The sequence below is a fragment of the Narcine bancroftii genome, chromosome 7, assembly GCF_036971445.1.
Source record: "Narcine bancroftii isolate sNarBan1 chromosome 7, sNarBan1.hap1, whole genome shotgun sequence".
Lineage (NCBI taxonomy): Eukaryota > Metazoa > Chordata > Chondrichthyes > Torpediniformes > Narcinidae > Narcine > Narcine bancroftii.
The window spans coordinates 465107-491678 of NC_091475.1; the positions used below are offsets into that span (position 1 = coordinate 465107).

The window sequence follows — 26572 nt, forward strand, 5'->3', positions numbered from 1 at the left end:
TTAGGTAGGCAGTTTGGCAGCAAGGATGGCTTAGTCTGAATGCTGTTTCAACCCTGTATTTGAGATTGAAGACAGACTCACCAGGGCCCTGATGTCAGGTGACCAGAATGTAATGAGTTTTCATTGAGTTCATAGGGGCACCGTATTGTTGCCCCAGTAGGGACATCACGTCATCAAACTTGACCCAGTCTCAATTTATGTGATAAGCTCAGTGGCCAACAGATGAGAAGAGTAGATCCTCTGTGATCTCATTGCACCTCATGAAAGCCTTTAGACAGTGCAGCCACATGTCAAACTTGACTGAGGTCTCTGGATCCCTGGGATCGTGCTCCAGTTTCTCCACACAATCGGCTTGTCCATGGCAGTTATTTAGCTTATTAAATTGCAGCGCGATCAATAACCAGAAGCAGACTCGAAGTGAGTGACTAAAGGCTTTAATAACCTACAACACAGGCACATCTTCACATGCTGCTGGCCCAGTTCCAAGGCTGGTGTGAAGGGAGGAGACTCGAGTGGCTCATCCTTTATTGGGGAATCTTACAGGGAGGGGTTACAGGGTTGGAGGTGGGCCAGCCTGTGCAGTATACATGCAATGCCGTGTTCCACCACATATAGGCCATTTAAAGACTACAGAGCCGTCAGTTGTAGGACTGGGAGGTTGAATCCTGCGAAGGAGTGCTGTGACTCTGCTCCCTGCCCTCCCTGGGTCCGCATCAGCGGCAGCACGATGTTGCAGCAGCTTCGGCGCACCGCCATTTTCGTTTGTATACATATAAACAATTAATTGGGAAGGTGGTGCAGCAAATATGTAATTTAATACTATTGTTCAATGTAAACCTTCCACTTACATGATCCATAAATAGTGTGCTACTTGGACCAAATGATCCTTCCTCAGTTCAGGTGAAGGGTCATTGATCTGAAAGGTTGATTGTTTCTCTCTCCATAGCTGCTGCCTGACGTTGACTATTTCCTCTTTTCATTTTTTTCCTTTGATGCAATATGCTTTACTCAATGCTGTGACATCACTACTTAAAGACATCCACTATCTTTTTTTCCCAAATCAAATACTTAAGTTGTAAGAAGTACGTTCATAAATACAAACAACATTGGCTGAGTTCCATGAAACCCAAACAATTGCAGAGTCATTACTCAAGGTAACAGCATGAAATCACCCGATCAATATTCAGCAGAATTTTAAAAGCATTTTAGAACATCCCCTCTCCTTTGTACCCCAATTTACAAAGAAGTCTGCACAAATATCATAATGCTTACAAATGTTCCTTTTCCAGATAATTATCATTTTATTTGTAATAAAGCGATAGATGATATATACACAGACACATTGATACATTCTTTCTTGCCCCGACCCTCACTGTTGTCTGATCACAGAGGCACGCTGGCTGAATCAAAACAAAATGGCACTTACCTGTATGTTGGAGAGACTGGTGTCACTGCTCGGGAAGCCTTGAGAACAGAAACCATGAATCTTCTTTCAAGGGGGCTATTACAGAGTTTCCATTTCAATGGCATGGTGGTTCAGATAAAACACAAAGAGATGCACTCATATTGAGAAGAGAATCCATTCTCTCACTCATTCAGGTTACTGCTTCTCCACCATAGGCATCGTAATTTTGGAGATAGATTCTAAAAATAGCAGGGCATGATCTAGTTAATGCTGTCAGCTTCTAAACACGGCAGATTGAGGAACAGAAGCCTGCTTTAGGCAGAAGCTTCTCACTGGCTCCCTCTCTCTTTACTTCCCTATCTGGGTATTGACAAACAATCTCCTGTAGATCCTATGTAAGTGGACATCTGATTGTTTCATCAGAGGAGATGGGAAGAAGAATTTGGAGAATGACATATAAACTAAAGAGAATGTTTAATAAATCTACAAGAATTTAGTGTCAATGTTCATGCTGAAGAAAATGCAGCATTTCTGTCACCCACCATTATATTCTTATTTGTTTTAAAACTGGAGAAATGCCACAGGCAGGCATTATGGTATCAAATTTACTTCTTAACTTAAAAAAAATTGCGCAACACGAGGAGATCAATGAAGGATTTCCTATTGACACACGGCCGAGCTTTGAACGTGTGGTTATAGATGTGGCTGCTCTTTCTTCATTGCTTCCTTTTTAGTTGGAGGAAGCTGTGCAAAGACAAATATCCAGCAGCTGCTCTTGTTTGCATTTCCTGATAAAACCAAAAAGGTTCAGAGCTTTTGATGAGCTTTGGGGAACCTTTTTTCCCTGGACTGCTTATAAATACTTGTCATTCTTAGTTGGTTGATTTAATCAGCATTGGACACAAACTTTAGATTCTCATTGCAAATCCACAATCGGAGACTGCAGTCTCTGCAGTTACTGCTGGAAGTAAAAGGACAAAAATTCGAACATTTCACAGTGAAAAAACACAAAAATCTGCAGACACTATGGGTGTAAAAACACACAGAAATGCTGGAGGAACTCAGCCAGTCTCACAGTGTCCATGGAAGGGACGTTTCAGGCCTGAGCTCTTCTTCAACCTAATTAAAGACTAGAGATTAAGGGGGAAGAATGGGAGGGGGTGGAGTCCAGACCAACAGACAATAGGTGTTCATTGGTTACCATAAGGGAAAACTGAGAATTGATTTGGCTCCATGAAAGGAGACAAAGGGAAAGAGGAGAGGGAGAGAGAGAGAGAGAGAAAAAAACATGAGCAGGAGAAAGGCAACAGGAGAAGAAGATTGGGGAGGGGGGGGGAGGGTGTGGTGGAATTTAACAGAAACCAGAGAAAGCATTGCCTCTGTCATCTGGTTGGAGGGCCCCTTTCACTCTCTCTCTCTCTCTCTCTCTCTCTCTCTCTCTCTCTCTCTCTTTCTCTCTCTCTCTCTTCTACAAAATCAATTCTCACCTTTCATCTTGCCATATCTAATTAACACCTTTGGCTGTTGTCCCATTCTTCCCTTGAAGAAGGGCTCAGGCCTGAAATGTTGGTAATATATCTTTACCTCCTATGGACCCAGTGGTTCCTCCAGCATTTTGGTGTGTTTTTATTTCATAGTGTAATGTAACTAACCATAACTGGCCATCTTGAACATTGATCACATCCCTTACCCTCAAAGTACCAGCATGTGTGGGAAGAATTTAGATAAACCAGGCAGCGACCAGACCAAGAAATCAACATTACTCAACAAAACTTACTCATAACATCATTAGCGGAAAGTGACTTGAATTTATTGATACAAAGAGCGATGTGATCCACAATATGCATATGCATCAACTTAATTCAATTGCAATCTTATGAATTAAAGGAGTGTTTGGATCAGAAATTCATCAATAATGGTGGCTAATTCTTTTAAGTTCCCAGGTACTTCAGCAGAATCATATTTTAGACCTGGAGAACAACATGGCATCACTACAATATGGAATGTTGAGGGGAAGCGATCAAGTCAACATTTTAACATTGTGGCAAATAGTTTCGGACTGAGGAGATGCAAAGTAATCCAAGTCCCTTCTAATTGACCAGAAATATTCTAGTAACCTTCTCATTTCTTAACCCAAACCATGAGCAAACATAACATAACATAACAATTTACAGCACGGAAACAGGCCATTAGGCCCTTCTAGTCCGCACCGAACCAAACACCCCTCTCTAGTCCCACCTCCCTGCACAATGCCCATCACCCTCCATCTTCTTCTCATCCATAGACCTGTCCAACCTTTTCTTAAATAATACAATTGACTCCGCCGCCACTATTTCTCCCGGAAGCTCATTCCACACGTCTACCACTCTCTGAGTAAAGAAGTTCCCCCTCATGTTACCTCTAAACCTCTGCTCCTTAATTCTTAACTCATGTCCTCTTGTTTTAATCTTTCCTCCTCTTAACGGAAATAGTCTATCCACATCCACTCTGTCTATCCCTTTCATAATCTTAAATACTTCTATCAAATCCCCTCTCAACGAGACATTCATTAAATACTTGAAGATTTTGCTTTGATTAACTGATAAATGCATCAGCCACAGGAGCTTTGAAGAAGTTCACTGTTTGCAAACATGTTTTGGATTTTTCTAATAAGCAGCCATTTGCTTGGCTCTCTCTCACACCAATATCCATAAAATCATTCAGCCACCCTCTGTTTCCATTGAAGAGGTTGATCCAAAGCAATTGAAAAAATAGCATGTGGGGAGAGATTTTATTTTAAAGGTGCAATTGTGGAAAATCTGACAAACATGTTAGAAAGAGCCAACTCGATCATCTAAAAAAAAATTGTTGCATTTTGAATGTGTAGCTCTTTACAGAATATATATTTTATGTATAGCTACATTTACCATAATTCAAACTAATTGTATGAAGCACTTTTAGATTTTAATGACCTGAAATTGCACCAGACAAGTGCAAATATGTTGAAAGGTTACACCCAAGCCATTAACCCCTTCCCATGCTTTCAAATTCAATGATGAATCTCCAGCAGTTTCAGTTCTAGTTTAGTTTATCTTTGTATTTGTGTTTAAAATTGAAATGATAAAGAAATCTAATACATTAACTCAATTGTTATTTTTCATTCTGAAGACCCCTTGGGATTGAATCTGTGCTACTCAGACATGTCATCTCCAAGAAACCTTCATCTGGGATGGTCCCATCCTTCTGGCTGTAATGCAGCTTAACAGCCTGTGACATGGTGCCTTAGAAACTGAGAGTGGGAGACAGACTTAATAAAAATGGTAATTTTCTGTAAATAGAAAAACAGCAGAATCAGTACAGGAACTGTACTTAAATGCACGGAGCATTAGGAATAACCTTGTTGTACAGCTACAGATGAAAAGATATCACATTGTGGCCATCACCAAGACAGGGCTTAATGATGGGCGTGATTGGGAGCTGAATGTCCAAGGGTACACAGTGTATAGGAAAGATAGGCAGGTTGGGAGAGGGGATGGCGTGGCCCGGATGGTAAACAATGATATTAAATCACTAGAAAGACGGGACATAGGGTCAGAAATGGTGGAATCCATATGGGTTGAGTTAAGAAATGGCAGAGGTAAAAGGGCCCTAATAGCAGTTATATACAGCCTCCCAAACAGCAGCCGGGTGGTGTACTACAAGTTACAGTTGGAAATAGAAAAAGTATGTCAGAAGGAAAATGTCACAATAATTATGGGGGATTTTAACATGAAAGAAAATTGGGAAAGTCAGGAAGGTTCTGGATCTCAGAAGAGAGAGTTTGTAGAATGCCTACAGGATGGCTTTTTGAAGCAGCTTGTTCATAAGCCCAGCAGGGGATCAGCGGTATTGGATTGGGTGCTGTGTAATGAATCTGAGATAATTAGGGAACTAAAGGTGATGGAGTCCTTAGGGAGTAGTGATCATAATATGATTGAGTTCAGTTTCAAATATGAAAAGGAGAAACTGATATCAGGTGTGTCAATATTTCAGTGGAACAAAGAAAATTTACAGTGGTATAAGAGAAGAATTGGTCCAAATTGACGGGAAAAGTAAGCTAGATAGAGGGACGGCAGCGCAGAATTGGATGATATTGCTACAAGAAATAAGAAAAGTGCAGAATAGATATATTCCAAGAAAAAGGAAAATTATGAATGGAAAATGGCACAAATGTGGCTAACAAGAGAGGTTAAGGCTAAAATAAAATCAACAGGGAGGGCATAGAAGGAAGCAAAACTTACAGAAAGAAATGAAGAAAGCCATTAGGAAAGAAAAGATGAATTATGAAAGGAAGTTGGCAAATAACATACAAGAGGATACTAGGAGTCTTTTAAATATATGAAGAGTAAAAGAGAGACAGGGGTAAATATAGGACTGGTTGAAAATGATGCTGGAGGAATTATAATGGGTAACAATGAGATGGCAAAGGAACTAAATGAGAATGTTGCGGCAGCCTTCACTGAGGAAGATAATAGCAGTATACCTGATAGTCAGAGGTCTCAGGGAATAGAATTAAGTACAGTCGATTATTAGAGAAAAAGCACTTGGTAAGCTAAATGGGCTAAAGATAGATAAGTCTCCCAGACCAGATGAGGTGCAACCTACGGGTTCTGAAGGAGGTGGCTTTAGAGACTGTGGAGCCATTGGAAAGATTTTCCAGGAGTCAATACACCCTGGCATGGTTCTGGAGGACAGGAAGGTTGCAAATAAGAAAGGAGGGAGGCAGAAAAAAAGAAAATTACAGGCTTATTAGTCTGACATCGGTAGTTGGAAAGTTATTGAAGTTGATCCTCAAGGACGAGGTTATGAAATACTTCGAGGTACATAACATGATAGGTTTAAGCCAGCATGGTTTCATGAAGGGAAGATCTTGCCTTACCAACCTATTGAAATTTTTTTGAGGTTATCTCAAATAGGATGGACAAGGGAGAGGGTGTGGATGTTGTGTATTTGGATTTTCAAAAGGCTTTCAATGAGGTGCTGTATAAGAGGCTGTTTAATAAGATGAGAGCCCATGGAATTGCAGGAAATATATTAGATTGCAGGAGCATTGGCTGATAGATAGGAAGCAAAGGGTGGAAATAAAGGGATCCTGTTCTGGTTGGTTGCCAGTGACTAGTGTTCCGCAAGGGTCAGTGTTGGGGGTGCTTTTTTTTTTACAATGTATATCAGTGATTTTGATTATGGATTGAATGGTTTTCTGGCTAAATTTGCAGATGACACCAAGATAGATGGTGGAGTAGGAAGTGTTGAAGTAACGGAAAGGATGCAGAGAGATTTGGACAGTTTAGCAGAGAGGGACAAAGAAATGGCAGATGAGGTACAATGTGGAGAAATGTACAATTGAACATTTTGAAAGAAGAAGTCAACAGGCAGATTATTATTAGATGGGAGAAAATTCAAAATTTGGATGTACATAGAGACTTTGGGAGGATACCCTAAAGATTAACCACCAGGTTGGATCGGCAGTAAAGAAAGCAAATGCCATTTTGGTATTCCTTGCAAGAGGAATAGTGTATAAGAGCAAGGAGGTGTTGATGAGGCTCCATGGGGCACTGGTGCGACCTCATTTGGAGAACTATGTGCAGTTTTGAGCCCCTTATCTTAGAAGGCATGTACAGATGTTGGAGAGAGTTCAAAGAAGATTTACCAGGATGAATCATGGAATGCGAAGGCTCTTTGACTGTATTAATTCGAGTATAGAAAAATGAGAGGGGTTCTCAGAAACATTTTGAACACTGAAAGGACTGGACAAAGTAGATGTGTATAAGATATTTCCCTAGTGGGTGAGTCCAGGACAAGAGGCCACAGTCTTAGAATTAGAGGGTACTCATTTAAAACAGAGATGAGGAGAAATTTCTTTAGCCAGAGGGTTGTGGATTTGTGGAATTCATTGCCCATCCAGCTGTGGAAGTTTAAGGGGGAGATTGATAGGTATCTAATGGGTCAGGATATCAAGGAATATGGGGAAAAGGCCAGAAATTGGAACTAAATGTGAGAACGATTTAGCCCAAGGTGGAGAGGTGGAGACTTGATGGGCTGAATGGCCTACTTCTGTTCCTTGATCTTGTGATAATGTCAACAGAGATTGAACTCTGAAAAATGATGTTCAATAAAATTCTGCTTTGAATGATTGAAGTGATTGGCGAAGGCAATCAATATATTTCTAAATAATTAAGGACAGGTTAGAAAGGTGCAATCGCTTACAGCTTCAAACAAGGAAGTAAATTATAAAAATTATAGCAAATGGAAGACCTCCTGGGATAAACAGCATCCATAAATCAAACAACCCTAATCTGTTTGAAAATTAAACATCATGGCTGGAGTTTAACATCAAAGATCTCTAACCCAGGATTCAATTATCATGGAGGCAAAGTTTATAGTTTGTCCCCAGAGCAATCGGGCTACTACTTTAACATTAAGAAGTCAATTTTCTGCATCGCTCTTTATACATTTGAGAACTGTCATCATTAATTGTACAGATTTAAAATATCTCCTTTGTGATAAAAACAAAGAAAATGTGTTTTCAATCTTCAATTTCATTTGGCATCATTGGAAATAAAATTTAAAGGGCAATGTAATAATTTTAAAAATCACTTGTCTGAGAAATATGAAAAATATCCCTTTATAAGACTGCAACATTCTTTGCAGTGTCTCAAATACAGAAGGAAGACGGTCACTGCCACATTGTTTAGCACGATGAAGAGATTTCAGGCAGCTTCAAATGTTAATATTTCTAAATCAAACATAATACTCCAAGTTGATTTCATAAATATCAAAACTTCTGATGTGCGAATGCTTTTATTTATAATGTACACCAGTATGAACATTAGGAAAACTAGATGTTATAGTCTTCCCACAAATAATGATCAGAGCATTCTTGATAATTATATCTTTATTTTTATATTTTGCTAACTGAGGTGTAGGTGTGACTCCTCACCACCATCTACCTCACATTTTCCCCAACCACCCTCCACTCTCGCCCACAACTCTTCCTTCTGCTGTCGCACTGAACCTTGTTGTCAGTTCTGAATCTGCTCCGACTGAGTGCCAGATCCTATAAGAGGTGGAGCATGGGCTCAGGGAACATCTGCCATCTATCATTGCATCAATACAGACAGCTGTCAGAATGGCTTTGATAATAGGGTGGCCATCACAGGTTTCTTGATTAATCTCAGAAATGAAAACTGATCCAGGACTGACATTTTAGGTAATGCATAATTGTGCTCTGGGGATATGAAGAGAAATCCAAGATATTCAACCAGACACAATCTAACCAAAAGCAAAATTGTAGAATGAGCTTAATTCCACTCCCGAAGGCAGAGAGCAACACAGATCAATCCTACAATAAGCCTAAACCCCATGTAGGTCAGATATAGCCCCTCAACTTTAGTTACAAGTCTTGAAATTGGGATGTGATTTTTCTAAACATTCTATAAGAGACACCGTCACTGTCTGTGATTGGGTCTCATTGAATTCTGAGTGGCGAGCTGTCAAGGGTAAAGCCTGCTGGAGAGAGCCTGCCACTTTCTGAAGCAGCTCTGACCTCTTCTTGAGAAAGTGATTTTATCGATGATGTGGAGAAGGCACAAGAAGAACGCCAATGGCCATCGTGGAGCAACATTTGGACGTTGCTAGATTGGGGCTGGTGCTTTGAAGGAGGGAGCCCTGCGGATCTTTATGAAATGATGAAATAACAGGCACAGAGACGCCACCCCATTCTCTCCAAAGGTCAGGTCCTCACGCCTTGCATCATACAGTGACAAGTCTGACCACTTCACTTGGGCAGCTGCACAGGCCATTGGAGGCAGGTCCTTGCAATTTATACCCCTGGCTTCTCCATCAGTGTATGTGGATACCCTTGGGGAGCTGTGTCTATTTTCAAAGGAGCAAGAATACGCCTCATAGATGCATCCAAAATTAGGGCTGTAGACAGAGAGATAGCAGGTCATTTTCTCCCTTTACAATTGGAGAATATTGCCTCAAAAGTAAGGGTTAGGCCATACATGGAACTTAACAGAGAGGGCTTGCCTCAGATCTCCACCCCCTAAAATGATAAAAATGATAAGAAAACAAAATGACGATCCAGTCTGTAAAAGTAGATGACACAATTTTCTTGTTCATTTACATTGTGTGATGACATTGTTTAATGGTTTTATTGTATTGTATATGTTAAATGTTTAATGGGTTTGGAGGGGGGAGGGAAGGTAGGGGGAAAAAAAGGGGAGAAAATGCCACTGTGTATATTTAAGAGGGAAATGTTTGTGTGTATTTTGATTGATATGGTTCACAGTGTGAAAAATAAATTTAAAAAAAGTAAGGGTTAGGAAGCTTAAAAGTGGTTGGAAACTGGAATATGAAGTACCTGTAATGGAGAGGCCACGGCACCACATGGTGGCGCTGCTGTGCTCCTATTTGGAGGACACATCGCATGCCAATCAAGGTCAGACTCACCCCAAGCCATCAAGGTGACCCTCACGATTGGTCCACCTCAATCACCAGGTGCTGGAGTTCAGGCAGCCCGCCCAGACTCAGCCCTGACCTTCACCCAATTGGCCCAGGTGAATCACCTCAGCTACTGAGCCACTGCACTTGGCTTTGAGCCATTGGCCACAGCAGCCAACGGGGCCTAGACTGCCCCGAGTGATTGGACCACACAGTACTGGCTGCAGAACTATAAAGGACTGTGTTTCCCTTTGTTCTCTCTCTTTTTGACACATTGTGGCACGTGAGTATCACCTTTCGCACTGGGTTGGGGTGAGTCCCGAGGTTAGGTAGCAAGAGCCGTGTCTGTACCAGTCAAGGGGTGGGGGCACGTAGTATCACCTTGATCCTAACTGTTAATTGTAGTGTATTTGAGTCATTTCCCCAGTTTCTCTCAGTTTCTCCCTCATTATCCACAAGGTATATTTACCCCTTGCCTATTGTATGTGTTTAGTTTCATTTAGCACATTGTTGCCCCATCTGCATCCCCAAAATAAACTTGATGTTCGTCTGGTCCTTAACCTGTGGGACCCACACAGACCCAAACAACAGGATCTAAACGAGCATTTAAATAATTTGGAACAGCTGGCGAACAGTAAACAATCAGCCAGGGTCCCCGTGTGCTGCATGATAATATGGTGAGAAGCATCAACATGGATACGTTTTATCGAGAAATGAGGTGGTACGGAGGCAGGAAACGAATAGAGTACAGAATGGCCGGGACTATTGGGGTCGTGAGTTCTCAGCGGTAAGTGGCAGACCCGGGGTAGCTGTAGCTGTAGCCATCGAAGCCTACAAACCAAGAACTGGTAAATGGGATGAGTTTAAATAAGTTCTTGTTAGTCAGCTGACGTGGTGAGTTGATGGGCCTGTCTCTGTGCCATGTAACTCTAGCATCAGGGATGGTATTGATATTAGTTATTCCCCATGATGCTTTTCGCAAAGTGAAAAGTTTAAGAATTGAAGGAAAATGCAAATATTGATCACAAAATCTAAAGATGCACAATTTTTCCAGAGAGAGTTGGGTGAAGCAAGTCATCTTCAAGACAGAGTGCCACCTGGTGGCTGGATAGGGCATGTGCAGAAGGATAACTTCACCTTCCCTTCAAAGGAAGGGACATTTACAATCTGATCAAGGTTAAAAATTCTGACACAGAAAGTAAACAGAAAGTGTTCACAGCTGGAATTTTTTAGTATAACAAATAAAAGGAATAAATCAATGTATAAGAGTTGTCATCTTGATAATGTAGAATCAAATTACTCTGTTATATTTATCTTATCTGTCGATTTAAAGTAGTTTTAGGAGAAATCTTCACTATTAAACTTTAGTCAGCTTTGGGGCACTTCTCATTGTTTAATCCTTTGTCTCTAAATGAGTTATCATTTAAAACAAAACGAATAAAAACAGATTGTAAAAAGATTCTATATATGTCAGTGTTTAAGACGACTGGCGTATAAGAAGACACCATAATTTCTACTTAAAATGTCGGTTTGGAGCTATACACACTATATAAGACGACGCCAGGTCTGGTACTTACCGCTGAGAGCTCACGACCCCAATAGTCCCGGCCATTCTGTACTCTATTCGTTTCCTGCCTCCGTACCACCTCATTTCTCGGTAAAATGTATTCTCGCGCAGCACACGGGGACCCTGGCTGATTGTTTACTCTTTGCCAACTGTTCCAAAGGGCAACTGGTCTATCCTGTTAGCTTCATTTGCTAACCTGTGCTCAGACAGGTTTATAATACATTTTTATTGTTTTAATATAACATGACTATTAATTCAGCTTCCCAAACATGTTTCAGTAGAAAAATATCCAGTGGGAGGACTGTAGGAGTTTTATGAGTGTTTTCTGCTGTTCTCTACCACTATGAGAGGCACTCCAGACCGTGGGATAGCTAATATAGTACAGAAATGACCAGGACTATTGGGGTCGTGAACTCTCAGTGGTAAGTGGCAGACCCGGGGAAGCTGTAGCCAGTGCATTGAAGATTGCAAGTCAAGAACTGGTAAATGGAATTCGTTTAAATAAATACTTGTTAGTCAGCTGACGTGGTGAGTTGATGGGCCTGTCTCTGTGCTATGTAACTCTCGGATTGGGGATGTTATTGATATTAGTTATCAGTTATTAGTCATGGGATATGAAAGTTTGGATTTTATATTTGGGGTATAAGACAGCCCCTGGTTTTGGGGTGACATTTTTCAGGTTCAAATATTGTCTTGTACGCAAACCTATACGGTAAATCGAACTCAATGATCTACTACTTTACAATATGGTCTGCCAGGCCATTGACCAATGCTTGCTGCTAGTTGGATCAGCTTTTGACCTTCCATCATAGAGACGGCTCGTAAACAAATTGCAGGGGGCAATAGACCTATTTTGAAACTCCTGATGGGATCTAAAAGCAAATTAACATCACAAGGTCTGAAAAGGTTTAAGCTAAAATGGAAGACTTTTATGCTAGAACAGACAAAGAGAAATGAAGAGTGGAGAAAGAGGAGGGGAAAGGGGGTGGCAGAGGAGAGAAAAAGTTGAAAACAATAAACCAAATTATAAGATTTAATTTAAAAAAAGCAGCAGCTCTAATCTGGAGAGAATCATAGTTACATTTCAGTAATGCAGAGGTTACCTGCCAGACTGCATTGTCTAAAGGGTATTAAGATTCTTAATAACTTGACAACCTTCTGCGAATAGTTCACCTGAGGGGCTGAGGTTTCTTAGCAACTTTATCAGCATTGAAGCATCTGTTTAAAAAACCAGTAAAGGATTACAATAGTCCACAGCACAAGTTATAGGTCAGGCTCCTTTGCACAATTCCATGCCCCTTCAAATTCAGCACCCAGAGCTGAAGAGTCCTCATCGAATTTCTCACAGTTTTCTGGACTCACGACATCCTTCCGAGAGAGCTGTTCATCTGCAGAGTAGATGGTTACTGGAGTGGATCTATGCTGCTGGGTTTACTGATGGTGAGTTGAGGAATAGAGTACAAGGGAAAGGGAGGGAAATATGTGGGGGAATGGGATTGGGGGATTGCACTGAGTGCTGGGATAGCCCCAGTTGTAAAGAAAAATGAAGCGATGACTGATCTCCAATAACTTTCATTTTGTGTGAGATAAGAGGCCAAATACTGGGAAGTTTGCAGTTGTTCCCAATGATCTCAGCACTATCAGGGCCTCCTTCATGTTGTATTCAGTCATAAGCTGCCTTGATGTCAAGCGAGTCACTCTCATCTCAACTCTGGCAGCATGTGAAGTGTTGCTGTTCCTGGGTAAAAGCAGCCAGCAGATGCAATGCCAGAGAAAACTGGGCACATTCATCAAATTAAAGTCAGGAACTGCCTGCAAACTCTGGAACAGCTTCTTGAAATGTATAGAAATAAAACTGGATTATGTATAATTTTAGAGTGAATTGGTTCTGCCGTTGTTGGCTTCTAACTCAGTATGGTCATGTATACACTATTTTTCTGCAGATAAGATGTAAATCAAGAAGCCTTAAACCACCAGTAAATTTCAGTTTCCTGTCCTAACCTGCTGCAGACAGAGCTAGGTTATTTGGTTCTCAGAACTGCATGTCTTCTCACCTCTCAAAACCACAGTCAAGCTCTCACATGATGTTCCTTGCCAAAGTTTACTTTTTTTAATCATCATTTTTTAAAGTTTCCACTGATGATGCAAGACCACAAGAAAATAAGAGCGAGGTAGGTCATCTGGCATCTCAAAGCTGCTCTGGTATTCATTCTGATCATGGGTGCACTAGACTGGGTTCAACTCTTTCTCTGCGCCCTCAGTTCCCTGATCTTGCAAAAATGTATCTACTTCCCCATTACATAGTTTTGATGATCCAGATTCCACAACCCCTGGGATAGAGAATTTCAGAAATTTACCACCACTCCATGCACCTTTGTTTTAAATGATTATGTCTCCTCATATGAAACACTCCTCGAGTGTAAACATCTCCACATCTACCGTCCACACTCTTTCAGGGTCTTAACCACCACACTCCTCCTCATGGAGTGTTGATCTACCATTTATTCAATCAGCAATCTGACTTCAAAACAATGCAACCACATAAATTCCAAATTAATGATCCTGGCATCAAAAAAAGTTGAGAAGGTATTCAGATAAGAAAATATATTCTTGGTTTCAAAGCTTCTGTTGACAAGATGTGACAGCTTAAAGCATGAGGTATAATGCAGAGGCGAGAGGGGCTGGTATATTTTTTTTTACTGCTGTCCATTGGACAACGGATTTCAATGGGTGACTAACTCATTCCCATATGACACTGCACAGACCTTGCACAGAGGTTGGGCCACCAGCTCCTTATCACAATTTCAGCATCCAGCCAGTGTTGCGTACACCAAGGGACCCAAACTCCTGAGTGGCTGGTGTGGGTTCCATCCTGCATTATTGAAAGCAAATGAGCACTTTGGCTGGAACAGACGTTAGAGGTTATTGCCTTTGAAATGGACAGGAGTCATGGGTGAGATGGTTGGGAGTGGACATCCTCGGGTTCGGAGATAGAGAAGGCGGGGAGGAGGGGGAAGGTTGCTAATCCACATTATCCACTGGATAATGCTGAAATATTGGTGCCAGCCATCAAGAGAACATGGGCACCCAAACCACAAGGATTTGCTATGGTGGGACACATTCAGCTACAACAGAAGATTGATATCGGAAAGCAACTACCTATGATTCTACATCACCTGCATGTGGAGGGATTAATTTAAAAAGCTGCTCATAGAACCCATATATATATAGAAGCCTGCACTCTGAGCAAGCCCTCCCACACCTCTTCCTTGTTCTACTTACATATGAGCAAAAGGGGCAGGTCAGTCTCCTCCACCATTTGTTAAGATCATTGGTCTATTTGGCACTTATTGCTACTTCTTCCTTTCAGTAAGAATGGGAGTGTAATACAACATGGGAGAAGGTACTTTAACACAGAATGATCATGCCCTCCTTCACTTTCTCATTGGAAGACCCCAGTCAGTACGAATTGGAAACAACTAATCATCAACTCAGGCACATCCCAAGGATGCGTGCTTAGCCCACTGCTCTACTCATTATACATCCATGGCTGTGTGGCCGGGCACAATTCCAATCCTATCTACAACTTTGCTGATGACACCACAGTTGTCGGCAGAATCGCAAACGGCAATGAAGAAGCGTGCAGGAGGGAGATCGATCAGCTCGTTGAATGGTGTAGCAACAATAACTTTGAGCTCAATGTTAGCAAAACCAAGGAGATGATTGTGGACCTCAGGAGGAAGTCAGGGGAACACGACCCAGTCCTCATCGATAGTTGAGAGAGTCAAGAACCTCAAATTCCTGGGTGTCTATATCATATCTCTGAGGGTCTGTCCTGGAGTCTCCACATGATGCAATCACAAAGACGGTTCACCAGTGGCTAGACTTTGTGAGATGCTTGAAGAGATTCGGTAGGTCGTTGAAGACTCTTGCAAACTTCTATAGGTGTACCGTGGAGAGCATTCTGGCTGGTTGCATCACAGATGGGCATGGAAGCGCCAACTCTCAGGACAAGAATAAACTCCAGAGGGTTGTTAACTCGGCCTGCGACATCACAGGCCCCAGACTTCACTCCATTGAGGACATCTACATGAGGCAACCTCTTTCCTCAAGGACCCCCACCACCCAGGCCATGCCCTCTTCACTCTGCTACCATCGGGGGAAAGGTACAGGAGTCTAAGGATGAGCACTCAGCGGCACAAGGACAGATTCTTTCCCACTGCCATCAGATTCCTGAATAATCAATAAACCAAAGACACCACCTTACTTTTCATCCACTATTGGTGTTATTTGTTTTTTCTTATACATTAGTTTTGTAAGATGGTTGATAATATGAATGTTTGGACTGTGATGCTGCCACAAAACACGAAATTTTGTGACTTCCTCATGACAATAAATTTTGATTCTTCTTCTTCTAAAGGAGATATGAAAGCCAAGATGTTTTGCACAGAGAATGGTAAGTGCCTAACCAGCTGCTAGGGGCAGTGGAGGAAGCTGATGCAATTGTAGTGCTTAAGAGGGTTCTAGATAGACACATAACTAGGTAGAGATTAGAGGGATATGTATCAGGTGCAGGTAAAAGAGATATAATTTGATTGATGTTATTTTTGGAATAGACATCGATGGACAAAAGGTCTGTTCCTGTGTTGGAATGTTCTATGTTAAACAAGGCCTTTGGTTCAACCTATCCATGCTGACCAATGCCTATCTAAAATAATATCATTTGTCTGTGTTTGGTCCATATCTTTCTGATCCTTTCTTATCCAGAAATCTCTGATAGGATGGAGCCAGGATGACCATTTCACACCTATGTATTTATAAATTTATTTGTCAATGTTCGCACACTCTAATTTCTCCCATTCACTCAATGACCAGCTAACCTTGTCTATGTTTATCTCTACAGTCACCCAGTTTTACTCGATCAGAGACGTTCCTCCTTCCCCTCAACCCTTCCCCACATCTCTCCCCCTGCCATTTGACAAAGTCTCTTTGCCCCCTCCCCAGTTCTAAAGAAGAGTTTTTGGCCTGGAAGGTTAACACTGATTCTCTTCCCACTGGTGCACCTGACTTGTTGAATGTATCCAATATTTTCTTGTTGAATGCCTCCAGGATGTAAATCAGAGACCTGATCATTGTTTATCCAACTTTGTGTGCATAAAATAAGGTGCTGAATTCTGCATTCTGACAGCTGCTCCTATTGCAAAGAAATCTGCCAGCAAGAAGATTTGCAAAACTTTCTCTCACATGATAGAGTCAAAGTTATTTTTTAGTTACCATTTCCTCTGTAAATGTCTCAGGTACTGAGAAGCCTAATTGAAGCTACCACAACCCTATCAAGAGTTCCTACCAGGAATTTAGTGCAAGACTAGTATGAGACATTAGCAAGGCAAAATTTGGAGAGTGGTTTTCAGGTTTTGGTAACCTTATACGGGAAAGATATCAACAAGATTGAAAGAGTACAGAGAAAATTGACAAGGACTTGAGGAACTGAGTTGCAGGGAAAGGTTGAAAAGGTTAGGACTTTATTCCCTGGAGTGTCAGAGAATGAGGGGAGATTTAATAGAGGTATGCAAAATAATGAGGGTAAATGTAAGCAGGATCTTTCCACGGAGGTTGGGCAAGACAAGAACTAAATGACACGGGTTAAGGGTGAAGTGTTAAATGTCTAAGGGGAACATCTTCACACAGAGGATGGTGAGGGTGTAGAATGAGCGGCTGGTGGGATTGGTGTATGTGGGCGGGATTGGTGTATGTGGGCGGGATTGGTGTATGTGGGCGGGATTGGTGTATGTGGGCGGGATTGGTGTATGTGGGCGGGATTGGTGTATGTGGGCGGGATTAGAACAGTTCAGAAAAATTTGCACAGTTACGTGCATTGGAGAGCTAGGGAGGGTATGGGTCCAGGTGCAGGTCGATGGGATTTGGTGGATTGGTCGTTTGGCATGGACGAGATGGGCCGAACGACCTTTCTGTATTGTGGTGTTCTATGGACCTATTTCCTGTGGCAAGATAGGGTGGTGTGGGGAAAGAAAGTGACGGTACTTTTGCTGGTTTGAAATCTGCACAGTCATGAGTAACAGGGTTGGCAAAGCAATGACAGCAGAGTGGGAAAAAACCCAAGATCCAATCAAGTTTCAGAGCCTGGATTTACAGAGAACAAAGAGGTGAAGCTGCAAATTAACAGCTAAACCAAGCTGTGAGTGGAACAGTTCGAGCTCCACATTCAGATAACTTTCTTTAAACCATTCTCCTTGAATTCCATTTTCCTGGAAAGAAAGCCACAATGGTAATAGATGTTTATGGGCATTCTTTATTGGTCAAATTTAAATAAGTCACAAGCGAACAGCTGCCACAAGAAGTGGACGTAGTCATTTTACAGCAGCTACATATTTAATAGGAGTGGATCTGGTTTTACAATAGCTTGATATTCAGGGAATTAAATCCCGCTGCCTCCAAAACAGACGGTTTTGGACAAAATGATCTCCCATAAATGGGATCAATTTTAATGTCCATTCTCCAGCAGAAATTCACTTCCAATCAGAGATGACCAACCTTTTCAAAGTCTTTATTGCCAACATTATGGTACTCAATGCATAGAGAAGAGAAGGTACGTGAGCCAGGATAAGAAAAGTTCAGTATTAATGCTTCTTCCGTAAAACTATTTATAAAGTATAATGATTTTAAGTTTCTTAAACTGCATCCTTTCAGTTCTGACCTCCTGGGCATCCAGAATGCTTCTGCTGCAATCACGAAATCCATCATCAACAGGTTAGACTCATAGATTCCTACTGCATGTAGGACATGCTTCCGAAATTCTGCCCCCTCTGAACCCTTTGCGGTAAGGAAATCCCAGCTAATAATCCAGAAATTGAGATCTCTTATTGCTATAACCCTAGTTTTTATCACACCTCTCTGCTATTAGCCTGCATATCTGCTCCTCTATCTCCTGCTCTATTTTGTGGTCTGTAATACTCTAGCTGCAAAGTGATGGAATCCAATGTCTCTACCCCTATGAGGAGCCTTCCAGCATATCCTCATTAATCACTTAAATAATGCACCCCACGTTCAACATGCAATGTTACCTCCTCTTTTACTCCCCCTCTGGTTTGGCTGAAATACTCTTTTCCCTCAGATACAGAATTGCCAGTCCTGCCTATCTTTCTGCTTGGTCTCAATGAGGTCAGCAACATTGTAGTCCCATATGTTAATCGAAGCTTTGCGTTCATTTACAACTTTGTCTTGTCGGATTTAAATAGAATTCAACTTTGTTTTCCCTTCATGTTTGGTCCAATCTGCACTGACTACTAGCTTTTTCTCCTCTAGTTGATTGTATCTCCTCATCTCAACATCTGATCTAAGCCTCCATCTCCTGCCAACTGTTAGGTCTGCTTTGTTCATGAATGAGTGAGACAAACACCAGACTGAGTCGAAATCAGGGTTCTTTGTTCTTTATTACCGGATTGTAACACTTGCAACCAACAATGTTAGTCGGAGAATGCATTCTGCCGTTATCAGCAAAATGGTGATTTTTTATACCCTTGGATACGTGCTTAGAACATCATCATATCATTACTTGTCCAATGACTAAAACTGTTGCTATCCTTTCCCTGCTAGCTTCCTGCCTCTCAATCCATCAATGTCTCTCTTATCTTGTAAGTACAAGGATGCATTCACATCTTGTTACAGCCCTGCACAGGGTAACTCCTTACACATTCCCATCTCATGATGTTTTACCTAACAGGAGTACAAGGACACCTCCCCTTCTTGTTACAGCCCTGCACAGGGTAACTCCTTACACATTCCCATCTCATGATGTTTTACCTTACACAACTCAGTTTAAATTTACCCAAATAAACCTCTCCATGAGGAGACTTCTTGCTGAAATTTACTCCCAAAACCCCACTCACCACACCAGTTCTTCTCTTTATTAACCTCTTAGCTCAGCATTCACCACTACCAATTACACTTCAGTAAAATCTATCAGGATGTTTCTTTCTACTTTAAGGGGTTTTATGAATGTAAATAGGCCTATTTTCACTTTGGAATATTTGTGATTGCAAGTGACCATCTCAGTGGACTTGGTGTCAAATCATGAAATGTGATACAGAAGAGTGGAAGTGGTTTTCAGAGCTATATCTAGGTTAATGTTCAATCAGCTCCTTGCTCAGCTACCCTCTGAGACTAGACACAGGGGTCCAGACATTCAATGAAACTAAAGCCCCTTTCCAAGGGTCCAGAATACAGAGGGACAGCATCCAGTGCTCGAATATACCAATCACCTTTCTCCTTGTCACTGACCTACAAACAATATGCTGCAAGCATTGGTAAATAAGTGGCCTAATGGTTTCTTTTACTCATTTGACAAATGATATTTCCATTGTTTTATTTCCCAAATTGCCCACAAACTAAGTAGCTTCTATTGCATTTCAAATGGCAATTAAGAGTCTGTAGAGTCCAGTGCACAATATGTGCTGTGTGCGTGAAGTCCAAGTATAACAGAGACCAAGGAAAGCAGGTTTGCTTCTGAATGGACGAAAGTAACTGATATATTCTCAATGACAGACAGATAATTCCATGGTCAATGTTACGATAAGCAGATTTTCATTTCATTAAAAGTGACATTAAGTTCCCCAATCTCTTTTGGAGGTTAATTTAACCCTCTGGATCACTGACTGAGATGAACCTAGCCTCTTTGATTTCTCCTTTACCAAACACCTTTGCATCTGGATTCAGCAAAATCAAGGCTCCATGCAAATTACTCATTTGCAGGCTGCTACACTAATTGGTAGGTATTTTAAAGGGTTTAACCAATGTGCCACATTTCAGTAATGGGTTTGTTGTCCACTCAATTGTTTACACACAGCCAAATTAAATGTAACAGGTTTTATTACGAGTGCCCATTTTAATAAAATGGGATTATCACTGTAAGGGATAGTATAGACAGGACGGATTGAACAGTCACAGTTAACATTTAACATTTCACACAAGCACAACACAAGTCACAGCCCAGCGATAATCCTATACATTGGAAGAACTGAGGGAAGGTTTGTCACCGTCTGTTCCAGATTCGATGCATTTGCAAAGACGCTGTGATTTTGCAAGGGGGAACCATTCTAACCACTGAAGTTTTCTCTTCAGTTTTTTGAAGCAGCTCTTGTAGCCAGACATTTCATGGAATTCTGAGCAAAGCATGTTCTGTGAATGACTGGGCCTTTTTGGTGGATTGACCTGTGCCAGGAGGGTCTTTTTGGGAAGCAAAATGCTTCATTTTGATTGTGACCAACAGTGAAGGTCACTTGGAGAGACTGGTGCCAGGGTTTTGGAAACTTTGTGGAAGCCATCCAGTTCACGCCTTGCCTACAAAAGGATCAGGAGTGTTATGACCACAACTCGTGTGGACGGACATTTCTTCAAAGGCAACACAAGGAGAATTTGTGAATCTGTAGCAGACACAACTCCAGTCTCCCCTTCAGTTCAACATTAATTCCAGGCAACAAATTTCAAACGCCTACACTTTAACACTGAATTTAAAAGACTGAACTTTGACTTAACTTTCTAGATTTTATCTGGGCTGTAATCATTTGGGTAACACGCACCCACGCACGCACGCACGCACACACACACACACACACACACACACACACACACACACACACACACACACACACACATACATACACACACATATACACACACATATACACACACATACACATATACACACACACACATATACACACACATATACACATACACACACATACACATACACACACATACACACACATATACACACACATACACACACACATATACACACATACACACATATACACACATACACACACACATATACACACATACACACACATGCATACACACATACACACACATACACACACATATACACACACATATATACACACACACACATATACACACACACACATATACACGCACATACACACACATATACACACACAGACACACACACATACACATACACACTAGTACATCTGCACATATTTGGGGATAGATTTAGTGTTAAGGATAGTTTAAAAGTTAAGTCTATAGATTGAGAGTTAGAAATTAAATTAGTGTTTTAAAATTAAATACTGTCGGCTTCATTGCCTATTGCTGTTTGGTACCCGCAGTTCGTAACAGTTTAAAAACAAAAATCTGGGTTGAGGCTCCAATCCTGTTCCAAAGGTGTATGAGACTAATATAGGTGTAATTTTAAACTCTCAGGTATACATAAAGATCCCAAGGCACTGATTTGAAGAAGAACAGGCAAGTTATCTGGCCAATACTCCACATTTATGGGGAAATAGCATCATTGAGTCAATGGGCTCTTCAATCCACCCTTTTGTCCATCTCCGCTCACCCCATTTGTTCCCACTGAGTCTATATCCCTCTATGTCCACTTGCCTTTTTCGGTACCTGTCTAAATGCCTCATTGAATGCAATGATTAGATGTGACTCCACCACCATCACTGGCAGTGAGTTCCAGAGATCAACCATTCACTATATGAAAAAACGTTCTATCAAATCCCTTTTAAAACCCTTTCCTCTCATGTCAAATCTATTCTCTTTTATATTCAGCTATGGGGAAAAATCTTGACTTCTTAATAACGATGTAACCATATAACAATTTACAGTATGGAAACAGGCCATATCAGCCCTTCTAGTCCGCACCGATTTATGTGAAACTCCACTAGTTCAACCAACCCACTCCCTTGCCCATAACCCTCCAACCCCCTCAGATCAGTGAACTCATCTTTCTTCTTTGGCTTGGCTTCGCGGACGAAGATTTATGGAAGGGGTAATGTCCACGTCAGCTGCAGGCTCGTTTGTGGCTGACAAGTCCGATGCGGGACAGGCAGACACGGTTGCAGCGGTTGCAGGGGAAAATTGGTGGGTTGGGGTTGGGTGTTGGGTTTTTCCTCCTTTGCCTCCTCTTAAATGACAGAATTGACCCTGCCCCAACTACCTCTTCCGGAAGCGACCTCTCTCTGAGTGAAGAAGCATCCTCTTATATTACTCCTAAAGTTTTTCCCCCTAACCCCTAACTTATGATTTGTTCCAATCTACCCTACCGTCAGGAAAGAGCCTATTCACATCTACTCTATCTATTCTCTTCATAATTTTAAATACCTCTATCAAATCCCCTCTCAACCTTCTACGCTCCAATGAATAAAGTCCCAGTCTACTCAATCTTTCTCCGAATTCAAGATACTGCAATCCAGGCAACATTTTCGTAAACCTTCTCTGCACCCTCTCTACCTTATTGATATCCTTTCTATAATTTGGGGACCAGAACTGCACACAATACACCAAACTTGGCCTCACCAATGCCTTAAACAGTGTCAACATCACCTCCCAGCTCCTATATTCTATACTATGATTTATAAAGGCCAGCGTACCAAAAGCCTTCTTCACCATCCTCTGGGTCAGATAAATGGATGAATGGGAATTGATGAGAGTGACCTGGCATTGACCCATTGAGCTATATGGTCTTCCTCGACACCACATAAGAAAATGACAGAAATTATCCATTCATTACATCATCGCTGATTATAGGAGCTTGCTGCATAGAAATCGATGATCACATTTCCTACATTGCCAGGGCGTCTACAATTTTAAAGTATTTCATTGATTATAAAGTACTCTGGCATGTTCTATAAAAGGATGTAATTGGTGTTTTCAGGTGATGAAAATCCCCATCCCACCTCTGTCAAATCTTTGCAGAAACTCAATAGTTGTCAAATGAGCCAACTCATGCTAATGCATCTGACTATTCAGTGACTATTCCTGGTAAAATTTCCCACTAACCAATTATTCACTAAATACTGGCCTTGTTTCACACTTTGTTCTGGAGATGCAAAGAGATTAGCAATATGGATTTCTGTAGATTACGTCATTATATTTTGTCCTGAATAAGAGATTGTGAGGTAGGAACTGGCAAGTCTTTCACAAGCTTGTGTTCCATCCTTGCATCAGTAAGATTATTGGATTGGTCATTTCATTGAGCACCTTTGCTCTGTCTGCTACAGTAACAGGGAGCTCCAAGTGCCAACCATTATAATTCCACACACCATTGTACACTGACCTGTCTGTCCATGGCCTCATGCACTGCCAGACTGAGGCCACCCATACATTGGAGGCACACCTTATACTCTGTCTGGACACTCTCCAAGCAGATGGCATGAACACCAAGTTATCCAACTTCCATTAAACCCCTCCCACGAGTCTCTCTCTTTCCCTATCCCTCAGTCTACTTTCCTCCAGCTCCCCACCTCTTCACTTCCTTCTCCTATCAGAGAGCCCCGTCTCCCCTATTATTTCTTTCTCTTCTCCCTGTATATGTTAGCCTGTACCCCTCCCCCTGCCCCTTCCTCCCTCCTCTCCTCTCCTTCCCCCACCTTTTTATTCAGGCCCCTGCCTTTTTGCTCATACCTTGATGAAGGGCTCAGGCCTGAAAAATTGGTTACCCTTTATGGACATGACTTGCTGAGTTTCTCTGCACTTTTGTATACTGCACAACCTCCATATCTGCAGACTTCCCTGCTTAACACACATTGGTGCTCATTACTTTAGCAATGTGTAAACCGCTCTGATTGACCTAAATGTGTGAAGAAGTTGCCCATGTGTAGTTCACAACTTTTCTGGCCAATGTTTAAAAAATTAGACAAAACTTGTGCAACACCAGCTATGATATATTCCCCAATTCTACAATGATGCAAATAGGGTCTTTAAAGTAGTTGCTGGGTTCTGTATAAAGAATTGTCAATCATGTATTTTGTCACCTTCCCACCAGGAGCAGAGTTCTTTCCAGATCCATGGGCTACAGGGGGCTTCTGCTTCCTAGCACTAGACCATCCTTGGTCACTCAAACCATGTTTCTGGGATTTACCCAAGGGGCACTGGAGATGAACAGCAGCTCCAAACCTACCCCCTGTCAGTTACTGTGTAAACACCAATGCAACCATGATTCTGGAAGCTCCACCCCTCATCTATGAAGCTTGGATTGGTTTTATGTCTCAGGCCCCCAGATAACAGCATCATCCGCTTATGCTCTGCAGAACATCTAAATGAATTTCCTCACATTTTATCATTTGTAAAATAAACGAATAAAACACATAAAATATTTTGTATCAGAAATTATTGCATAGTTAATAATTTTCAACCCATTTTTGTAAGTCTCCAATAATCACTGAGGAGATTTCAAAAGAACACTATTGAGTACCAGAGGTGTAGGTTAATAGGGTGTAAATTGGGTGGCCTAGACTTGTGGGCCGAAATGGCCTGTTACCGTGCTGTATGCTTACATTCTGTAAAAAATATATAAAAAAACTTATCACTCATCATCAGTGCTGAAACCTGCAGTGTCCAATGTGTCAAGTCCATGTAAATCCTTTGACTATATTTGTTCCTCACTATGCCACCATGTACATGTTGGAAATGATGCCGAAAGGGTTAATTTTTCAAGGGGAAATATCAAGCATAACAGAAGGACGTTGTTCAGTTTGTCCATTGTGTTCTCAGCTAAACTTCTCCATCTCCGACAATATCCTGGATACATCCATTCCATAGCAGCCAACAACTGTTTGTTTACTATAAAATAATTTGGGAAAACTTCTTCAAAGGAACTTTACACATGATAATAGCAAATAATACTCTGGATTTTTGGATACTCTAGTTTTTTGTTGTGTAGTTTCTTCCAAAGTTTCCACTAATGATTTTTGTCTTTATCATTTTGTGAACATCCTCATTTTACAATGTGTCCAAGTTAGTTAAATAAATGTGCAATGATTGACTTTAAACATCATAGTTGTGAGGCTACTGAAGACATCCTCCAAGCATCAGTGTCCTGCATTCAATCCTGATCTTGGGTGCTGCTTGAGTGTTGTTTCAAACGTTCTTCTTACAACAGGTGTCCTCCCACATTCCAAACTCACACAAGTTGGTAGGTTAGGTGATCTACTGTAAATTATGCCAAGTGTACAGGCAAGCTGACAAAAGACAAAGGAGGAAAAACCCAACACCCAACCCCAACCCACCAATTTTCCCCTGCAACCGCTGCAACCGTGTCTGCCTGTCCCGCATCGGACTTGTCAGCCACAAACGAGCCTGCAGCTGACGTGGACATTTACCCCCTCCATAAATCTTCGTCCGCGAAGCCAAGCCAAAGAAGAAGAAGACAGGCAAGCTGTAGAATCTGGGAGAGTTGCTTGGAAGGTGGTGAGAACATTTTTAAAGATGGTATAGTGTTGGATTTGGATGGACTTGATGGGCTGAAGAGCCAGTTTCTGAGCTCTATGACTTCATCTTCAGCCCAGATTTATTGGAGTCATAATTTTCCTCAGGATCTTCAATCAATGTGTGATTATATTAACATAAAACCATGCTGAAAGCCTTTGGATTGTCTATTTATTTGAATAGGGTAAACATTAACTCCTAAAGCACACACATTATTAAATTTAAGAATCTGAGATAAGGATTTTTTTTAAATTGGGCTTTTTGATTTTCACAAGTATGCCAACATTTATCCAGATAATTCGATAATTACGTACATGTAATAAACATAACGAGAAAGCTTAAAAAATGTTGCTCGAGGTCACACAGTTACTGGACTGGTAATTCTGAGCCCCGAACTAGACTGTGGATCTTGGAGTCTGAAGCCAAACACAATCTGCTCAAGGAACTCGGCAGGTAAACTGAACTCGTAATGAGTTCCTCCAAAAGACTGTGTTTGGCCCTAAATTAATAATATTGAGATGAGAGTTCATATCCCAAGATGATTGCTGAGAAGCCTGTATTTATTGGAATAGTACTTGTATCAGTACTATTGATGGTGAAACTACTGGCTTGTGGTCTGGAACCAAATGGTTAATTAATGGCCTTGAGAGGACAAAGCCTACTGTCCCTCTCCCAACAAGACACATGGCAATGGTATTTGCTCATAAATGTCCTGGCAAGCCATTTGGATCAAAGGAAATTAGGGATGGACAAGAAATACTGACTGTTCTAAAAAGCACATTCTGAAGATTTCAGTGCCAAATCATTATTGTTGAAGGATGTTACTAATATTTTGTAGGTAATTGCTGCAGGCAATTTACACATCGCTGATGCAACAT

The 26572-nt window shown here is 41.3% G+C and overlaps 1 protein-coding gene and 1 long non-coding RNA gene across 6 annotated transcripts in view; one reads left to right on the top strand and one right to left on the bottom strand.

The window, feature by feature from the left end:
* The window catches only part of LOC138738362 (kelch-like protein 13), a 73254-nt gene that overhangs the window by 25941 nt on the left and 20741 nt on the right, over positions 1-26572 (bottom strand). Inside the window, exon 1 of one of the 5 annotated variants that reach the window (XM_069888406.1) lies at positions 1427-1756. The exons of the other annotated variants lie outside the window; for them this stretch is intronic. Coding sequence (XP_069744507.1) covers positions 1427-1530 — 104 coding nt within the window. The 5' untranslated portion in view covers positions 1531-1756. Of the gene's footprint in view, positions 1-1426; positions 1757-26572 lie in introns of those variants that run through there. 5 annotated transcript variants of the gene reach the window in all.
* Positions 13391-15701, top strand: LOC138738363 (uncharacterized). Its single transcript, XR_011341509.1, has 2 exons — positions 13391-13606; positions 14806-15701. It is a non-coding gene; the product is annotated as an uncharacterized lncRNA (long non-coding RNA).